The 18,836-nt window shown below is 37.4% G+C and overlaps 1 protein-coding gene across 1 annotated transcript; it reads right to left on the reverse strand.

The window, feature by feature from the left end:
- Positions 1–1,671: 1,671 nt before the first annotated feature.
- Positions 1,672–17,083, reverse strand: LOC149025633 (putative ubiquitin-conjugating enzyme E2 38). The gene is made up of 8 exons (XM_089145839.1): positions 16,798–17,083; positions 16,582–16,675; positions 7,998–8,111; positions 7,458–7,886; positions 7,281–7,344; positions 3,403–3,542; positions 3,008–3,319; positions 1,672–2,562 (listed from the first exon to the last, which is right to left on the reverse strand). Exons 1-8 carry the CDS (start codon positions 16,833–16,835, stop codon positions 2,332–2,334), a joined length of 1,422 nt encoding a protein of 473 aa, XP_089001965.1. The 5' UTR covers positions 16,836–17,083; the 3' UTR covers positions 1,672–2,331.
- Positions 17,084–18,836: the final 1,753 nt, after the last annotated feature.

Consider the following 18,836-nt stretch of genomic DNA (forward strand, 5'->3'; position numbering starts at 1 on the left):
CTTCCTATTCCATTTCACCATTTCACAAGTGAATCATATTGAACACGTATTGCAAGTTCAACACAAGTATTAAACCTCAGTCCCAAAAGAAAAATTCTCACACCGAGACGATGTTCAAAATTATCTAATCAGAATTTCATATGAATACAACTTAAAAAAGGTTTCTGGAAAGAAGAGCAGAAGACAGAAGTTTCAAGTTGAAATTATCAGATTATAGGAAAGGGACGGAATAAATTATTGGATTAGCCATTGCTGTGTCAACTTCTTCCGCAATATCCTTACTTCCCATTTTCTCCATTTTTAGTACCTAAAACCCTAAATTGTTGAGGATGACGAACAGAAAAACTATTTCTTTTAAGTTTTTGTTCTTCCCGGAGTGTTTCGTGGATGTGTTTTTGGAAGCCTTCTATGACGAGATAGTAAAAGTCGAAGAAGGTCATGGATTCGAACCTCTACCCTTACCACACGTCCTTCCGTGGGCCCCTAATTGCCATGACTAGATAATGATGGTAAAAAAAAATTCGAACCTCTACCCCTACCACACGTTCCTCCCTCCCCCGGTCTGTGAGCCCCTAGTCGCCATGACTAGGTAACGATGATAAAAAAATTAGGAGTGTCACGTTCCACTAGTACAGGATTCAACAACCTTTTCCTTATTCTTCATTTTTTTTGTTCTTGTGGCACAAATTGCATAGTATCATAAATAGCTATTCTGAGTATTATTCATCTGTTGAGACAATTTATAAACAAATACAGATCTCTAGTATCATATTCTATACCATGAGATCGATTAGTTGATTTTTTTTAGGTCTTGGCATTAATCTTGTCCTAAAAAAAACAATCTATCGCAATGAAGTCGGTTGATTAGGACAAATATATTAATTTTCCATCCAACCCAACTTTGTTTTAGTCCAAATCACCTCCCCGTCAAGGGAGCATTATGTGGTCCAGATCCAAACTCTTTTCATTTGCTTTTGTTATCAAGTGCAATATCGTCAAAGGAGGCTTAAGAGAGTATAGTCCTCCACCCATAAGGGTAGAGGATGCTAACTATGTTATTTTTAATCATTTCTAGAATTGTGCCACAGTTAATTTTAATGTCCAGACATTTAATCCATCAATAACACGAAATCCTATCTCAATCAAGCGGTGTTGGCTACACGGTTCTTTGCCTTTCAACTGGTTGTATTTGAGACCATACTAAATATAAAGGTTAAGCCATGTATTTCTTTTCTAACAACTTCTCTTAAGGTTAATTTAGGTATGCTTTTACTCTTTTAGTTTCTGCAACCGGATATATTTCTCCTCCATACAAGAACATTTAAAGGCCTCAATAGAATGTGGGCAGCACTAATATGGTGATTCATTTATTCTTTTTAATTTTAACACTTATCCATCTTAGCTTCTTTATTTTTGTTACATTGAATTTATCTATAAATTTGGAGGTCATCAATATCCTCAATGAGGTGGTAGACTTTCTATTTTGGATATTTAGCATCTAGCGCATCAGATTAGGGGGATACTGTTTTTGTTAGTTACTTTACAAATTAGATATTCCATTAATAAAATTAAATTAAATAAAAAAATAAAAAATCAATATTCAGTCAAATTAATTTTTTTTAAAAACAAAGAGAGAATACCCAATTGTTGTGGAGAAGGTTTGGTAATGAACTCCTAGCACTCATATTTTTTTTCTTCAAGTTTTCCCTAAGCTGGGAGAAAAGAGAGCAGAAATACAAAAGAAAATAGGAGAGAATAAATAGAAAGAAAGATTTATGAGTTAGTTTCTAATTGAGATTTTACTGCTTCTATAAGGATAGAGCTTTAATGGTAACCCTTGGAATAGAATGACAAGATTGCAATAAACGAAAGACAGTGATTCCTAGGATTGCTTGTATGTTTCTGCTTTCAGAATTTGATACTACGATATTCGTAGGGATTTTTATGCACAAGCGAGCGTTGGCATAAACCTTACTCCCTACAAAGAACAAAAATAATAGAAAACCAAAAAAACGTATAGAACATTGATGTGAATCGCAACATCCTCTGAGTTCATAGGTTCCTTGTCACTAAATATAAATAACGATATAGACAATTCAATCCCTTGCCATATCTACACCTATTTACAACCATGGTTCCTCTTGTCCAGAATCTACCTAAAATATTTCAAAATGTATCTTCTTACCCACAAACAGATCTCTGTTAACTTGTATGTCAGCTTCAGTCAACCTGCCTTTCTGTTCTTTCAGTAGTGCATAGGTGAATAAAAACTTTAAAAATGTGGTTGGTTCATCAGGCATATCGTCCCCCTTAATTTGCTTGGGTTCCAAATCATGTACATCCCTTTGCTCCAATTTCTGTAAATTTTGTATGGAGTAAGTTGGAAATGTCATTCACTTTCTTCCTAAAAGTTTTCGAGCAGCTTTGGTCACCCTCATCAAGGTCCTGAATCCCTCCTTTAACAAGAGAACCTACCGGAGCACCCTCCTTATATGCCTTACAAGCCTCCAGGATATTGCTCGCATTCTTATAAAAATGACCGAGGACAAATTCTTCAAAATTCTGCAATCCAAAAAGAATTATATATAGGTTAATCAACACATAACACCAAACTAGTTAAAGCAACATTCTCCCAAAGAAGGACAAGAAACGGGTACTATTATGCTTGGAAATAGAACATCCATTATATGTCTGTCGGGTGTGTTAGTGCGGATGTATGCTGCACATACACATTCAGGGAATTTAGTATGATTGTAAGCTCCCCACCCAAACCTGGCTTCAATTTCAATTGAAAAAAGTGCACCAACTCAGCGAGATCTTGGTGCAACTTGTTTTTTGGCTGGTTTAAGTTACCTAATCAAGTAATAGAACTATGCCTATCAAGGCACGCAGGTTACTGGATACAGTTGCACTGAACCAAAAGAACTATTTACAATAAATGCCAGCAGCAGAAGGGGTAGGCACACAAAATAACCAAATTTAGAGAAAGATGGATAAGGATACTTACCTTAGGTGGCCTGTTCAGCGAATAAAGCATTGTCCTACAAGACAAGATAAATGCTTCTTCACTATATTGCTGTGACTTGCTTTCCCCATCTTTACGCCCACGGGTATATTCATATCCAGGCTCATTGAAGTAGGGCTTTGCATTCAGAACCAATGCTTGGATAGACAATAAAACTTGCAAAATGGTTGATTTTCCAGGGATCCACATCTGGTTTGCATTACCCGTCCAAGTGTTCAAAAGACTCAGACAGACTTTCCCGCAGTGGTACAAGTTTGGATTCAGTCGAAGTCCCCCAGAATGGTAATGTACTTTCTGGCATGAGGAATCCCGAAATCATAAAGTTAGTTTATTATAAAAACAATTAGAAAAGTCACACTACCATCAAAAGCACTTACTGGTGGTTCATTAGGATAACTCGGAGGAAAGAGAACATCAAAAAAGAAAAGGCCATCATGGTAAGGAGTGCCAGAAGCTCCGACAATAACAGCCCTAAGGATATCCATCCGCTCTTCATAGACTCTCACATATATGGTGTCTGTCAGAATTGAAATGAAAAGAGAAAACAAAGAAGCGAGTCAATAGAAAAACTTAAGAAGGGCAAGAACAAGTTATTCCGGTCACAGAGGCATGGCAGAACCAACTCATCATCAACATTGTGCCTAAACAAGGGTTTGATCAGAGGTTTCCGTTCTCTTATTTATATCACAATATTTTATTGCTGTGCTAGCAACAAATCATGAAATTGAATTAGTATACAAGCCAACGTGCCTGGTTGACAAATCCAGTTAGAGACCAGGTGGACTACTAATTTTCTTTCAAATGGTTAGCACAACAATGATAACCCCCATAGTTGTCGACAGATTGCCAAGGAGCTGTCTATTCATCTCTGCCATAGTGACCATCTGAATACTCATCGTTGATTGACTGATGTGTTTATTAGTATTGAAATTAATGGATAATCAATTCGCCTATTTGTCCCCTGTACTTGATGGTTTTCTTTATTGGTTTCATCTAGTTCTCCTTTAGGTTGGGATGTCCGTTGGTTGGTGCGGTCTGCTTTTCAGCTAGCCTCATCATACCCTAGTCCAAAACCAATCGAATAAGGATCAGATTCATTCAGTCCAGGTCTTTGCGGTAGTTTTAACATTTTGGGTAAGGTTTGGGCACTACTACCTAGCCGATATACTGACAGAGAGGGTTGAGTTTATAATGTTTGTGCAATTAGTTATTTTAGCTTTTGGATTCCTTATTTATTAAAGAAAATAGGGGGAAAATTCTCTTAAGGGTTTGTAAATTTTTAAAAATAATATACCATTGTTGGTGTATTTACAACAGAAAAAATAAGATTCATCTGTCGTTCAACAATCATTTTGACAAATAATAGTGTTTTTTTGTTTTGCATGAATGAAATAATCATTAATCAAAAGCCCAACCAATAGGGGGAAAGAATATACAAGAGAGGGAGAGAAGGAACAAGGGGGAGGGGAGCCATGACAATCTACTGCTCCGTAAGAAGGGAGAACAATAGGAAATAGCTATTTCCTATTCCCTTCTCTACAAAATAATTTTTAATTAAGAACAAGTATAAGAGAAGGCAAACAGGAAATAGCTATAATGTTTTAGGGGTTTGAAATGGGTTTTTTTTCAGGGGGGGGAGTAAAGAAAACGTTATATATATATGCAGGTTTTGCCTAAAAATTTAAAAGATAAGAGATCACAGCACATGCTGAGGGCAGAGATGAAGGTATAGTATTAGAGAGCTATATGATTGTTGAAGGGGTTTGAAATGACAAGAACAAGTCTCAATGCAATTATTGTCACAAGATACTAAATTCAGGACTCAACTGTGGGGAGAAATGGCTAGTTGCTGTGGCTCTATGCACCAAGGTTTCTTGTGAGTATAGATCTTGAAGGCAGCAAGACAGAATAAGTCCAAAATGCAAAAGGCAAGAGTGAGTTTGATAGGTAGTGTTAGAGAGACCCGTAGGTTGCCTCTAATGACTCCGGTAGTGATTACAAGCCTGAGTATTTCAAGGCAGGCAAAGTGGAGACAGCTCTCACAAACTAGGGCAGAGAGTCGACTCTCACATAAAATAGAGAGGGTTAGGGCAGCAGAGATTTTTTTTTTTTTTTTTTTTTTTGGGAGGGGGAGGGGTGGGGGGTTGGGAGGAGCTGTTATTTCTGGCTCCAGAGCAGGTGGATAAAAGACAGGCCCAAAGGGGAGAGGAAGAAGCAGAGGCAGGGAATTTGACTTCAGGAGACCACAAAATGTGAGGACACCCCATCACAGAGTACCAGTACTAGTATGCCACGGTGAACTCACAGAGGCTCTACAGCAGGATCCTCTGATATACAGGACTCAGTATACCAGACAGAACTATAAAGAGCAAGTCTGGGATGGTTGGAAAGGGAAACTTGGTGATGCCATTTCAAAACTCTTTTATTATAGCATCCTACTGAATGCTGCTCCAAGAACATATGACCATGCAATGCTTAACCTCACAGGGAAGGCTGATCCAGGAGTGAAGGGGCTTACCCCATGGCAATTGATGAATGTTACCCGGCAAAAGGAATTGGACAAAACATACACAATGAAGGGAACATAAAAAAATTACAGGATGACCGTAACATGTCATCGTTGCGGTATTGGGCTTGTTCCCCTAGACAGTCCATCATCTACTTAATGGTCTACTATGATGGCAAGACTGTCTTCTTAAAGTCTGTGGAAGCATACAAGGAGAAAAAGAATGCAAAGTCTAAAAGCAGTTGAAGGATGTTGTGGCAAAGTTCTGAAAAACTTCTACCTTCTTCAAAAAATCATGAGAAGGTCCTATGGGGTGAGCATCTTCTTTTAATGCAGATTTGAATTGTTTACTTTAGATACATGTAGTAAAATTTTGTGGAACAGACCATGTTAAAGAACATATACACCATACACTACTACCTAGGGTCTCAAAATCAAACTAACATTTTGGTGTGATATTCTAAAATTAAGGGGCTCTAGTATGTTTTGAGGGCCTTATATATAGTTGATTAAGTTCCTAGACCTCATTTGCCAATTTGACCACAAGAAACCAAAACACATGAAAACTTGAAAAGAAATATCTACAGGTTTAACCAGAAATTTCGGTTTCAACTTTTCAACCAAAACCTCGTGGTTTTCTCATATTAAGTCATTACTAGCTTCAACATATCTTATTACATTGATACAACTTATTGTTGCACATAAGCGTAACTTAGGCCCTACATCAGGTACTCCCTTTTTATAAAAAAAATGATCCTTGTCATCCTACATATAGTCATTGCATGCCAAGGGTGCCTAGGTAGGCACCTTTCGCTTAAGCTCCCTTCCAACACATTGGGTCCCCTAGTCATCAGATAACGATGATTACCACAACACAAGCAAGTTTCAGATCCTCCCAATAAACATCAGGTCAAAACCCAAGAATTTGATTGAAAATGAAAAAGAATCAAACATAGTTGTTAAGGCGTCGCCTAATCGTCGCCTCGGCATCCAGGTGCCTTCGGAGCGCCTCAAATCGGCGTCGCCTTATTTTTAGGCATATAGCTTTTTTTTCTTTTTTAAATCACATGAAAGATGCCAAATTGAAGGCATATATTGAATTACTTATTAGATTCCGATTGTAAAGTATCTATTGTTTGAACCTATATGCATATTTATAATGACGCTACATGGGATCAAAATAAAAACAAACAAAATCGAAAGAGAATAAGTTCTTGACTTGAGTCTCACACTCTCACTCTCACTCTAATCCTAATCTCTTTCTCTTTTCCTCTCTTCGATTCCTGCGACGACACTCCGGCAAGCAGTGGCCAGAGACAGGCGACTTCTTCTCTTGGTTTCTTCTTGCTACTTTTTATTTAGGACCTACTATGTGTGGTTTGTAGTATGTTGGATGACTTGAGGTAGGGTAATATTAATTTTTTTATTATATAAGATATGATATATTTATAATGGATTAGAGTGAATGAGATGTACACTAAAAATTTCACTTAAAATGCCTCAACCGCCTTAAAAGCGCCTCGGAGGGCGCCTCGTCGACTCATCGCCTCAACTAGCCTAAACCGCCTTGTATCGCCTCAACTAGCCTAAACCGCCTTGTATCGCCTCGTCGCCATGACAACTATGGAATCAAATAGATCTTGGTGTGGAGGATAAGAAATAAACAAGTACCATAACTGAGAGTCACAGAAGGTACCATGAAAATATCACCATATGACTTTTGTCAAATACTGCCATTTAGAAACTCACCTGGTAACCCAGCTTCCATGATCTTCCACTCCTCCTGAACTTTCTTTGTCCAAGCTTTGGGTGGCTGACAAACAAGAGTAAAATGACAAAGGTAAGAAAATGAACTATAAAACTTCTCTTAGGGGGTATCTTTTTTTGGGGAAGGGAGTGTCCAGATGTTTGTAAAACTAATTTCACCTTAGATTTTGATTGAACAAAATGATGGTCTGAATAATCTTCAACAGTATCAAATTGTTTAAAATCTTTATACTTTTTTAGGACTTCATCCTCTTCATCATCAATCTCTATCAGTTCAACTTCACAGCAAGAACTTGACTGGCTGTGGACTGGTGAACTGCTTGTACCAGCTGTTGCGTTTTGACTTAAAGTAGAATCCAGAAACCAAGGAACCGATGCCTCTACACCAGGAGGGAGGTCCATTGCATCAAATTGGGCTTGCAAGGATGAATCATCATCATAATATGATGAATCATCATCATCAGATTCTTCAAGATCCACCAGATCCTGCATATCTAGCTCAAGATTGTCCAGATCAGGTGTAGGAAGATTATTTATCAACTTGATATTTGTTGAAGTAGGACCCACAAAATCATTGGCCAAAGGATCCTATGAAACCAAGGAGAGAACATAAAAATTAATGAGCCCAAAGAACATGGGAGCTGTGAGCAAAGGAAAAAAAACAATCATCATAGACCAGTAAGACAGTTGACCACATACCTTAACGAATTTCCTACTGTTATCATGTCCATTCACTATAGCCTTTCCTTTGCCACTAGTTACAACTCCAAGATCTTCATCTCCATCAATTTCAATGATGCCATCAGGAAGAACCTATAAAGAAACAATTCCTTTAGATGACTGAAACATTGAGAAAACGAACTACAGAAGATTTGATGAACAATGTAGGAAAATTAAAATTAACTTTGCATCTCGTAACACCAAATAAAAAAGTTGAATCACTGAATCTAGTACAGTGGACCTCTTTAGTGAGAGTATAGTCCTAAACTCCTAATATAAATAAAAATAAAGCCAAAGTTTTTTGTAGATCAGAGGAATAGATATATTGCACTTCAAATTTATGCAGTCGTACAATGGCTAACCATTTTCTAACGATTCAATCCATCAAGAGACAAATGGTACTTTTCCTCCCTTTTCATTGTGGGACTGGGGAAAAGTTCAACAATACACACTTGTACCATAGTTGCCAAGGTGACCTTGGTGATGACTAGGAATGCCTTGGCATCCAGCCGGCTTTTCAGGATCTATATGATCCCTTACCTATAGGGAGCTGATTTTATTGGTAAGAACCATGTTTGATTATACCTATTTATGCCAAATAACATTTAAGTACACCAGGACTTGGAGATCCATCCTCTCCTTCTGCCAGCTTGCCTCTCCACCATTTCATTCTCAATTGCTGACGGTTCAAGATCTCTTTCTAGCTGGACCTTTGGCATCCTCTAAGCACTCTCTTTAATGTTGTCAGAGCTAGAGCTGTCTATTCTTTTGGTATCCCTAAAGATAACCTTCTCTCATCCTTTATCTCCATATGGACTTGGGCTTTCCCCTACCCCCATCCTTGCAAACTTGACCAAACCTAATCCCCCTTCCCCATGTCAAAACTCTCACCTCCCTCTCCCCCTCCCCCAAACGGAGTGACAACTCTACCTAACACAACAAGCCTCATGTAGAAATAAAACAATTTGACCCTTTGAGGTTATCAGAGAACAAGAACATGCCTCTAAATCAAGAATTGTTCAATTTCTCATGGATAAGACCATATTTACCAAGAACAAAAAACCACAGGCGATACTAGACAAACAAGTAAAAATTATTTCCAGGAAGAAAATAATCAAATGTATGTTTTGATGGTTTGTAACTTTCATTAGGTTGTCAATTCTGCAGTATTTTAGTTCTATGTTGATATTTATATTCTTTATAATTTGGGAATATGTATTGTACACTGCTAAATAATGTCAGAGAAGAGGGAAAATAGAACTTGGTGCTTTTGTCACCTAGGCAATGCCTATGAAGGTGCCTTGTCACTTAAGCACTAAGGCACTACTTTATTGCCTTTGGTTACCTTGACAAACATGATGTCATCCTTTTCTCAATGGCAAAGCACGTCAATAAGAACCAAGCACAATAATGAGATCTTGGGGGCAAAAACCCAGTATGGGTTCACTGAAAGGGAATGAATCAAAGAAGAGAAAGAAGATTCAAGACTAATACGGTTGGTCACCCATTGATCACAACTGTGCATCATAACCCAATTTCATTCTATTAAATTCAGTCCAATGATATAGGTACATTCTTGCATAAACAAGAAAAGAAACAAAGAAACTCCTAGCCTACCACCAAAAGACTAAAACGGAGCTGAACTCCTCCTACCCAAGTAAAACATGACAAAAGAAAAGAACAAAAAGACTATGGGATAACATAGAATAAAGCCTTCAAACCTGGTTGAAATACCATTGCATCAACTCTCCTTTAAAAAAAACTAGACCATCAATTTTAGATGATGATTAGGAGGCCATCATAGCCAACTCATGGGATGAGGAACAACCCTACTGCCATTTTGAGCTTATTTTGGAGAGCTCCTTGGTGGAAAATGTTTAATTTCTGATTCCATGCCGGGAAAACTAGGTGATTGCATGCCCACGATGTTGTGCCTACTTATCAAAAAACCATGGTCGTCCAGAAGAATATGACAGACGTTCAGAGGCCTTTAGGTGGTGTTGTTTACTCAAGCAATGGAAACTACTAAGGAGTGAGCCAATGAGATGAGTTATCGAAGCGACACCCTGGCGACAAGGTATACCAAGGTGATGGTCCACCTTCGTACACGTGAAAGGGATCCTTATTTTATACTCTAGGCGACACCTTGTACACTGTATTGAAGCCTTATGGCTGAGCAGTTGCTCTTTTGACATTTTATGCTTAGGTTTCACTTTTTGGATTTTCTTAAATGATCAAAATTCTAACACTACAAATTATTGATTGTATACTTTGTTTCCATGTAATGAGAAGCGTGGAATTATTTTAAGGTTAAAGAGTTACAAAAATAAAAATCAAAACCTAATCATAAAGGAAACAAATTAATTGGGACATATTGGAAATCAGATTAGAAGTAAAAACCAGATTACAATACCATCAAAGTCATTATTAGTTTTACATTGCAGAGGTAAATAAAATTACTACTATTTTCATATTTATATAAATCATAATCCTATGTTATGATGCTCTGTTGCTATTGCAATATTATGAGATGAACTTATATTTGTGAAGCAGCACAACAAGAAGTTACTGTTCACGCTACAGTACCGTGAACGGTAACCTAGATGATTTTCATATTTGGTGGGCCCCAAGTCCAGCTTGCAAGGAGTTAAAATAGTATTTTGTTATTTATTTATTGGGATAATTATGTTTACATTTTTAATTTGGGTGGATATCTAAGATCAGTTTTATTCAATTTTAAATTCCTAAGAGTCCTAGTATGATCAATTTTTGTTAGATTTCAATTACCAAGAGTCCTACTATAGTTGTCTTCGTATTGAAGTATGTCTCTTTTATTATTTAAACACTAGTAATTAGCTTATTGAGGATGAAATGAAAAAATATGAATTGAAGCTTTAGCTTTGTACGGTTGCAACCCCCCCCCTCTCCCATTCTCTTCTTCTTCTTATGAGTGTTCTTCTCCCTCTTCCCCTCCTTTCAAGACAAATTCTTCTAAGATTTTTCCTCCCTCCCTATCTTCTTTATCCTTCTTTCTTCTCCATTTTGTCCCCCATTAATTCGTATCAAAGCCCAAAACTAGGTAAATCTCTTCTTTATCTCATGGTCTGTTCAACCTACTTGTCTCTCCTCCCTGCTTTTCTTCTCCTCCTTGAGATTTTTCTACTCTTCCTCATTTTTTTCTTTCCCCTAATTTATTTTCTCCGTAATTGTGAACAATGATGCAGCAACCCATCAAAGCCTGTTTTTGTAGATGCAGATCGAGCAAGGCAGATTTTCTTTTAATAAAACTCGAGGACGAGTTTTTTTAAGAGAAGGAGAAATTGATGCAGCACAGCTAGAAGTTACCATTCACACTACTTTAGCGTGAACAGTAACCTAGATGCTGATTTTCATATCTGGTGGGCCCCAAGTCCAGCTTGCATGGAGATAAATTCAAATTTGGTGGGTCCAAAGTCCAGTTTGCAAGGAGATAAAATAGGAACTGTTTTCGTGGGAGTTTTAGAGATAATTTAAGATTTTGTTATTTATTTATTGGGATAATTGCACAAGGAAACAGCCATAGACCAGACCAGTCAGCAGGTCAAGCAAGGGATATGTAATTAGATTTTTAATTAGGGGGGATATCTAAGATCAATTTTAGTCAATTTTAAACTCCTAAGAGTCCTACTATGATCAGTTTTTTTGTTAGTTTTAAATTACCAAGAGTCCTACAATAGTTGTTTCCGTATTGAAGTATGTCTCTTTTATTATTTAAACACTTGTAATCAGCTTATTGAGGATGGAATAGAAAATTTTGAATTGAAGCTTTAGCTTTGTGCATTTGCAACCACCTCCCCCTTCTCTTCTTCTTATGAGTGTCCTTCTCCCTCTTCCCCTTCTTCAAAACTAATTCTTTTAAGATTTCCCCTTCTTCCCCCATCTTCATTATCCTTCTTTCTTCTCTTTTGTCCCCCATTAATTTGTCTCTTAATTTTTTAGTTTTATGATAATCTTGCATTGTTATGACTAAATACTTGTTAGCTGATAAGAACTATAAGAGTCTTAGTATGCTATTAGAAAAATGTAAACTGCTTTTGTTCACCAAGGCAACACCTTGCGGCAGCCTAATAACCAAGTTGCTTAGAAAGGCCCACACACACCTTGATAACTATGGGGGCTCTGTCTTCTATCCAAACTTGTGACTGACATCTATAAAGACAACTAGTGTCTAGTGCAACTATTTCCATCAATCAAAGGATATACAAGTAGTCACTGCATTTCATTGTGATCTAAAACACATTGCTATGGCATCCATCTTAATCCTTAAAGACGTTGTGAGTGATCAAAAATAAGGACGAAACGCAAAGCAGGTTGTCACTCTTATCACCGTTGTTGACTTCACGATGCTCACTCTCTGCCTCCAAACTAACTGTATTAAGATTTGGTTGCACTTCCAAAGCAAGATGTTGATGTAAACCCAGTTTTAGGGCTAGGGGTGGTGGTGAATTTCCCTCAAACTGCCCAGGAATTCCAGCAAGGTGAAGGATGTTCTAGAGTGTATAGGGAGCTCCACAGCTCTAAAAAAGCCTGCTGCGACTGCTGAGATACTTAGATCTTCTTTTAACGAAAAACAGGAAAACTAGGGCTTGGGGGTTTCAGCTAGGGTGGGAGAGGCCCTGCACTAGCTTTCTGTAATTTCAGAACTGGTTTTTAAAGGACTAGAATGGAGGGTATGGTCAAAATTGTAGGTTTATGTTTCACCAGTTTTAAAACTAATTTGCAGAGAATTCAACAGAAGAAGATGATGTGCAGGAATTTTTTAGAACTAGGGAACCAGAATTTAATTGGGGAAATAGCTACAGGGATAACACCCAAAGGATGGTTCAATCCTAATGGCGGAAGAAGGGAAGTTAAAAAAGCTAGGAAATTGGAAGTCATAAGGGGAGGCCTGCGGGTGCTAGGGGAGGAGCTGGGAATGACAAGGCAGGGTAGGGGATGCTTGCACAGGGAGGGAAGAAGAGGGGAAAGGGGCTGGGGAGTTTACTTACTTGATATGAGCTTCTGAAAATGACTAATGGCTGCTGTGAATGGAGAGTAGGTGGTGGTTGTGATTGAAAACTCTTCATAAAATCCATCGTGGCCCTCCAAAGAGAACCACAACCCTGTGTTCCACAAAGACTTAATTTTATTCAATCCAACTTGAAACTTACAAAGAAATAAAAGGCTTATCTATAGCCTTTTAAAAGCTAAAAGATTTTTAACACCATGTGTTAATCCTTAACAGATAAAGATCCCACCACTAGACCTGTACTCTTGATTTGGTATCTAAATAACTAAAGACACATGCTGAAATAAGACTTTAACTTAAATAAGCACAAGCCTGAAATCTTTTTTACTAAAAAATCTTAAGGCACGTGTGCTAAATTTAAGATAACCAAGGACTCGACAAAATTTAATCAGAACACAACTCTTAAAACCAACTGAGACAAAACTCAATTTAAGAGATAAAACTCAAATAGGACTCTAGGACTGAGCTGGAATTAATTCCAGCAATAAAAAAGGGCTGAAATGCCCTAATTACACCTACTAGGGGGTTCGGCCAGCTTATGGGGGTTTCCTAGAGCCGGCCCACTTGGGATTTCAGCCAGGGGGTCCTTGTGTCCACATTAGAGGTATCAGTAAATTCTTCCTAATATAAGCTTCAAAGGGTTAGGAAACTGAGAAGAGACATACTCGCCTTTGCAAGCGAAAGTTGATCAATAGAGTTTTGCATCACAGGATGTAACCATGTTTATGTGGAGATTTTGGCCAGTTAGGTGATGAAAATACCACAAATGAACAATCAGCTTGCTAAATGAACTTACCTAGGGAGAAGGCTACTGCAGATTGGAACTATAACCTTTCGGAAAGGAGCTATGAAAGTCTTCCAAATATAAGGCCTCCTAAGATTCTTGCTACCTAACATGCCACCTGAACTGCATCCTCCATCAGGGGCAACTGCGGCATCAAAACCTCTTCATCCCACTCAATATCAGATTGAGTGGATAAGTAAAAATAAAGCCACATACTTTCAGCTATCATGTTATCTTGTCTTTACTGAAACAAACCTGAGGTATGTGTGCACCACCAGTAACTGGTAGGAACCAACCTGTGGTGGTTTCTCAACTCCAACCCAAGTAATAACTAACCTGAAGCCTTCAGCCTGAATCAGTTACTAGGGCTTGACCTGCCATACTTCAGGAATGCCTTCATTTAGCCTCTACACACAAAAAAGGGAGAGAGAGGAATCTTTCGAGTCCTAATCGACCTATACCATCTAAAAATCTCAAACTGTTAATCTAATCCAAATATTTTTCTATATTACCATATCCTGTCCAATCAACAAAAAATTTTAAAATATATATATAGTAACCTAGGCTTATCACAACTACATGAATCCAATCAAAACAATTTAGGGAAAGATAAGGTTTAAAATAAAGGAATCAAGAGATGAAAAATGAGGGAAGGTGAGTAAGACAAGAGAAAACAAATATTTGCAAAAGCCAAATAATGATGAAAAAATGTGAAAGGAAAAGAACAGCCGACCAATACAGGAGAAATTCAGCTAACCGGGTCTACAAATGGATCTTTGCCCTCCAATAAGCTCTCCAAAGTCGTACTTGGCACAACATGCATGTCCTTCCTCACAATTTTCTCCAATAGTCATTTTAGGCCTCCCCTAGCTCTTTGAGCTAGGCCTGTCAGGATCATACCAATCCTGCTGACTTGGAAGTCCAAAGAAAACCAGCATAACAACCCTGAAAGCTCACCTGATCAGGGTAATTTGCCAAGTTGGCTCTGATGCATTCGTTCCTAACTTTGTCCCCCTTAATTTTTCCACATATCCATCTAAACACCATCATTTCTACAACACAACTTCTCAATGTGACATTTCTTAACTGCCTAACATTCTGCATTTAGGAATGAAATGATGATAGACTCATGCTGCACTTAGGATGCTATCTTTCTACTTTAACCATTCAACTTTAATTCTTTGGGAAACATCCTCCTCCATGTCACCTTACTTATCTATGATTGACCCTAGATACCTAAAATAGTAATTCTATGGCATCTCTTATTCCTTAATCTGCACTATGTTAGTAGTATCCAACATAGTGTGAGTAACTTTCAACTCATTTTGCCGTACAATCAACGATATCAAATGTCTAGTCTTTCAGTTCCAGACAAAGAACCTTCAAAAGGCCAGCCAAACCCATATGGTGAAGATGGTGGTGGTGTAAAATACAGTATTTTGGAGCTCTAAAATGTGGCGGCAGCGGCAGTGTGTAACATTAGATGGGCCCTACGGGACAGAATTGGAAGAATCCCTATATTCAATGACAGGTTCCCATATCTGAAGCAGCAGTTAATTAATATTAATAGAAACTTAAAAGGATAAAATCATAGTCTGCAGGGAATTGATAGCTATGGTGAGGGCATCAACACAATCTCTAAGGTTGGATATTTATATCCTGGTTCCATCCATATATAAAAAGATCTTGGAGAAATAAGAAATAAAACTCTTGAAAAAGTGCAATTCTAAGCAGCTAAAAGTCCTCAACAGTACAAAAGAATGGGTATTAAAAATACTGAAAAGTAAATTTGGAGAAATACGAAATAAACCTCTTGAAAAAGTGCAATTCTAAGCACCTAAAAGTCCTCAACAGTACAAAAGAATGGGTATTCAAAATACTGAAAAGTAAATTTGGAGAAATACGAAATAAACCTCTTGAAAAAGTGCAATTCTAAGCAACTAAAAGTCCTCAACAGTACAAAAGAATGGGTATTCAAAATATTGAAAAGGAAATTTGGAGAAATACGAAATAAACCTCTTGAAAAAGTGCAATTCTAAGCAACTCAAAGTCCTCAACAGTACAAAGAATGGGTATTCAAAATATTGAAAAGTAAATTTGGAGAAATACGAAATAAACCTCTTGAAAAAGTGCAATTCTAAGCAACTAAAAGTCCTCAACAGTACAAAAGAATGGGTATTCAAAATACTGAAAAGGAAAATTTTGTGCAAAATTTAAAGTTGAAACATTTCCCTTGTCTCTAACAAACTACTTTTCAGCAGAACTCTAAAGGACTGGGTAACATGAAGTTCAAAAAATGTTACTTGACTCGTAAAGGAAGCATCCGTATGGTTGACGCTAGTATCCATACTCAATGAAAGCATTCGGTCTATTACAAATCTCTCACCACATACAAATCAAATAAAAAGCAAAAGCTAATCACCAGACTGCGACACAGTAAATTTGTTACCGAAAAAAAAGTATAGGGAAAAGGAATACCAAGAGAACCAAGAACTGCAAAACGGTTGATCAAACACAGCAAACGATCACCACGAAAGGACATTGATTCTCATCAGGAAAATCGAACAAAAGAAAACTACTCATGAAAGGATAGTGTTTACTTGAAACCGACGATCGCTCTCTTTTAAAATCATTAGAAAGGATAACGGCAATCCGATCAATCTTCCATCCATTCAATCCACAATCAACATTAAAGTAATTAAAGAGCAGAATTCTATTGATCAGAAAATTACCGGATTACGTTTGCGGCACTTGGAAGCCGAAGGTTTGATCTCGATGATGTCTGATTGGTAGAGGGAAGAACCGGCCACAGACATTGCACGAAGGCTGTTTCGCAATACAATCGAGAAAAGAAAGAAGGAAGAAAAAAAAAACATAAACTCAGATAACTGTAACTGAAAATAAAAGTTCATAACAGTATTAAAAAAAAATATAGCATTTAAACTGACCTCGATTTCCGTGCTTCATGTCTGGAGAATCGCTCCATCTCTGTAATGCTGCTTTGATTTTGATATAGAGCAAGAAAGTCTTGGGAGACGAGTGAGGGTTTTTAAGGCTCCACTGGCTTCGACGGTTTCAAATTTTTTTTTTTCTCTTGAGATTCTTCGTTCACTCTCGCTTGCAAACCTTCGTACTCTCGACGTCTCTCTCTCACTCTACACCCCTAGTTCCGTTTTTTACTCTTTCCTAATTCGCGCCTTCTCAGAATCTCAAGCAAATCTCTCTCTCGCTCATCCGCAAGAGAAAATAGCTAGATTGCTACGCCTAAGAAATACCCTTAAGTTAACCAATATATTACGGAAACTACCCTCGCTCAACTGCTACTCTTTAATTTGCGGCAGAGTTGGTACGTGTACGGACCTCGTGAGTTTTTTGAATCCGTGCAGAATACGGGACTGTCATCTGGTGGTCGTGCATCAATCAAATGTGATAAATTAAAAAAGCTGTTTGGGCCCCACACACTGTAGCCATTGGATCTTTTACCGTGCTTGCCAAGAAATTCGGAGCGATATTCAGACTTCGGCTATGAGACACGTGTATTTGATACTTGGGCCACTTTTTGAATTTTCTCTAGAGATCAACGACCCACAAATTTTTGTTTTTCTCTTTGATTAAATAGGACCCACTGATTTAAAATGGACATCCAACCTCATTTAAAATCGAATCACAAAACAATATCGTTTTTGGGGGTAAAAAAATAATATTTTTAAATTTAGGAAAACCATTTTTGAAATAAGCCTATCAGCCAAGGACTCTACCTTTTTTTTTTTCCAACAACTATAAATATTATATTAACATATCCCAGGTAAAACCTAAAGAGAGCAAAAAATTTGTAGGACTCTCAGCCAAGGAGGTTAGGATTTGATACTCGCATGCTACTATCCAACCCTAAAATATCAGTAGGCGTAACAATCCTATCAATTTGGTTTCGTTGGTAAATAAATCCAACAGTAAGCATAGCACCCTCTTATATGATGTAATACCTCCATCGCCAATATATAAAACAATCGGCTATTTCAGAAAAGGAAAAAATGGATTATAGACAATGTAGATCTTGTGACCTAATCTAGATCACCTCCCAAACACACATAGTAGTGGAGCCCACTTGAAAATATATTAAAGATAGAAATTTCAGTAGGTCTTTGTAAGTTTCACCCCTATTATGTGATTCAAAAGTGATTCAAAAGCATCAAGGGTTTGTTCTCTTTTTATGAGAAGCTGATCCTGACCAGCTATGTGGTAGATTTGCCTAGGTATACACCTGAAGATAACTACTTTTAAAATTTAACTCAAAAGGAAGTGGTGAGAAGCTTACACGCACCTCGACTACATCTTTTGAGGAGGCTTTTGTAATTAATATAAACGAGGTTTCGGCCCTGGCCTCAAGGGGATTCGAACTCTAAATTCATACGTGACGTTGATTTTTTGCCAATTGAGCCACACCCCTCAAGGCTAGAAAGGAAGGCTACATTGTTGGGTTATGAACCGAATAAAGTGAAGTTAATTTTATCAAATTATTTGTTCTGTTGTAAAATTGATGTAAAAATAATGTAAAATTATTTAAAATTTATAAGTCATATTATTTTATCTAAGCGCCATGATTATAATATTCCGTGATACACACCTCTAACTAAACTATTGTAAATCCACGCCTCCTAGCAAATCTTGAAATTAGGGTATAGGTCGGACATGTGGCATCTAATTATTCAACGATTATAATTAAAACCCAACATTAGGAAAACATTGATCTTCTCTTAACAATTTCTCTCATGTTTTCTCTCCTAACTATAAATTTTTACTATCTCTTTCCACATTCTCTTTCCTCCTATTTCTTCAATTTAATCATTCTTATATGCGTTGTTCAATTTCTTTCATTATTATTTCTTCAATTTAACCATTAATTATGTGAGGCCCACAAGTAAAAATTAATAAAACATTTAAAAAAAATTAACCTAGCATCCCAACCCTATAATTTGTGGTCAACATC

Source organism: Hakea prostrata, chromosome 2 (genome assembly GCF_041222555.1).
Source record: "Hakea prostrata isolate BN-2017 chromosome 2, UWA_Hpros_2, whole genome shotgun sequence".
Classification (NCBI taxonomy): Eukaryota; Viridiplantae; Streptophyta; class Magnoliopsida; order Proteales; family Proteaceae; genus Hakea; species Hakea prostrata.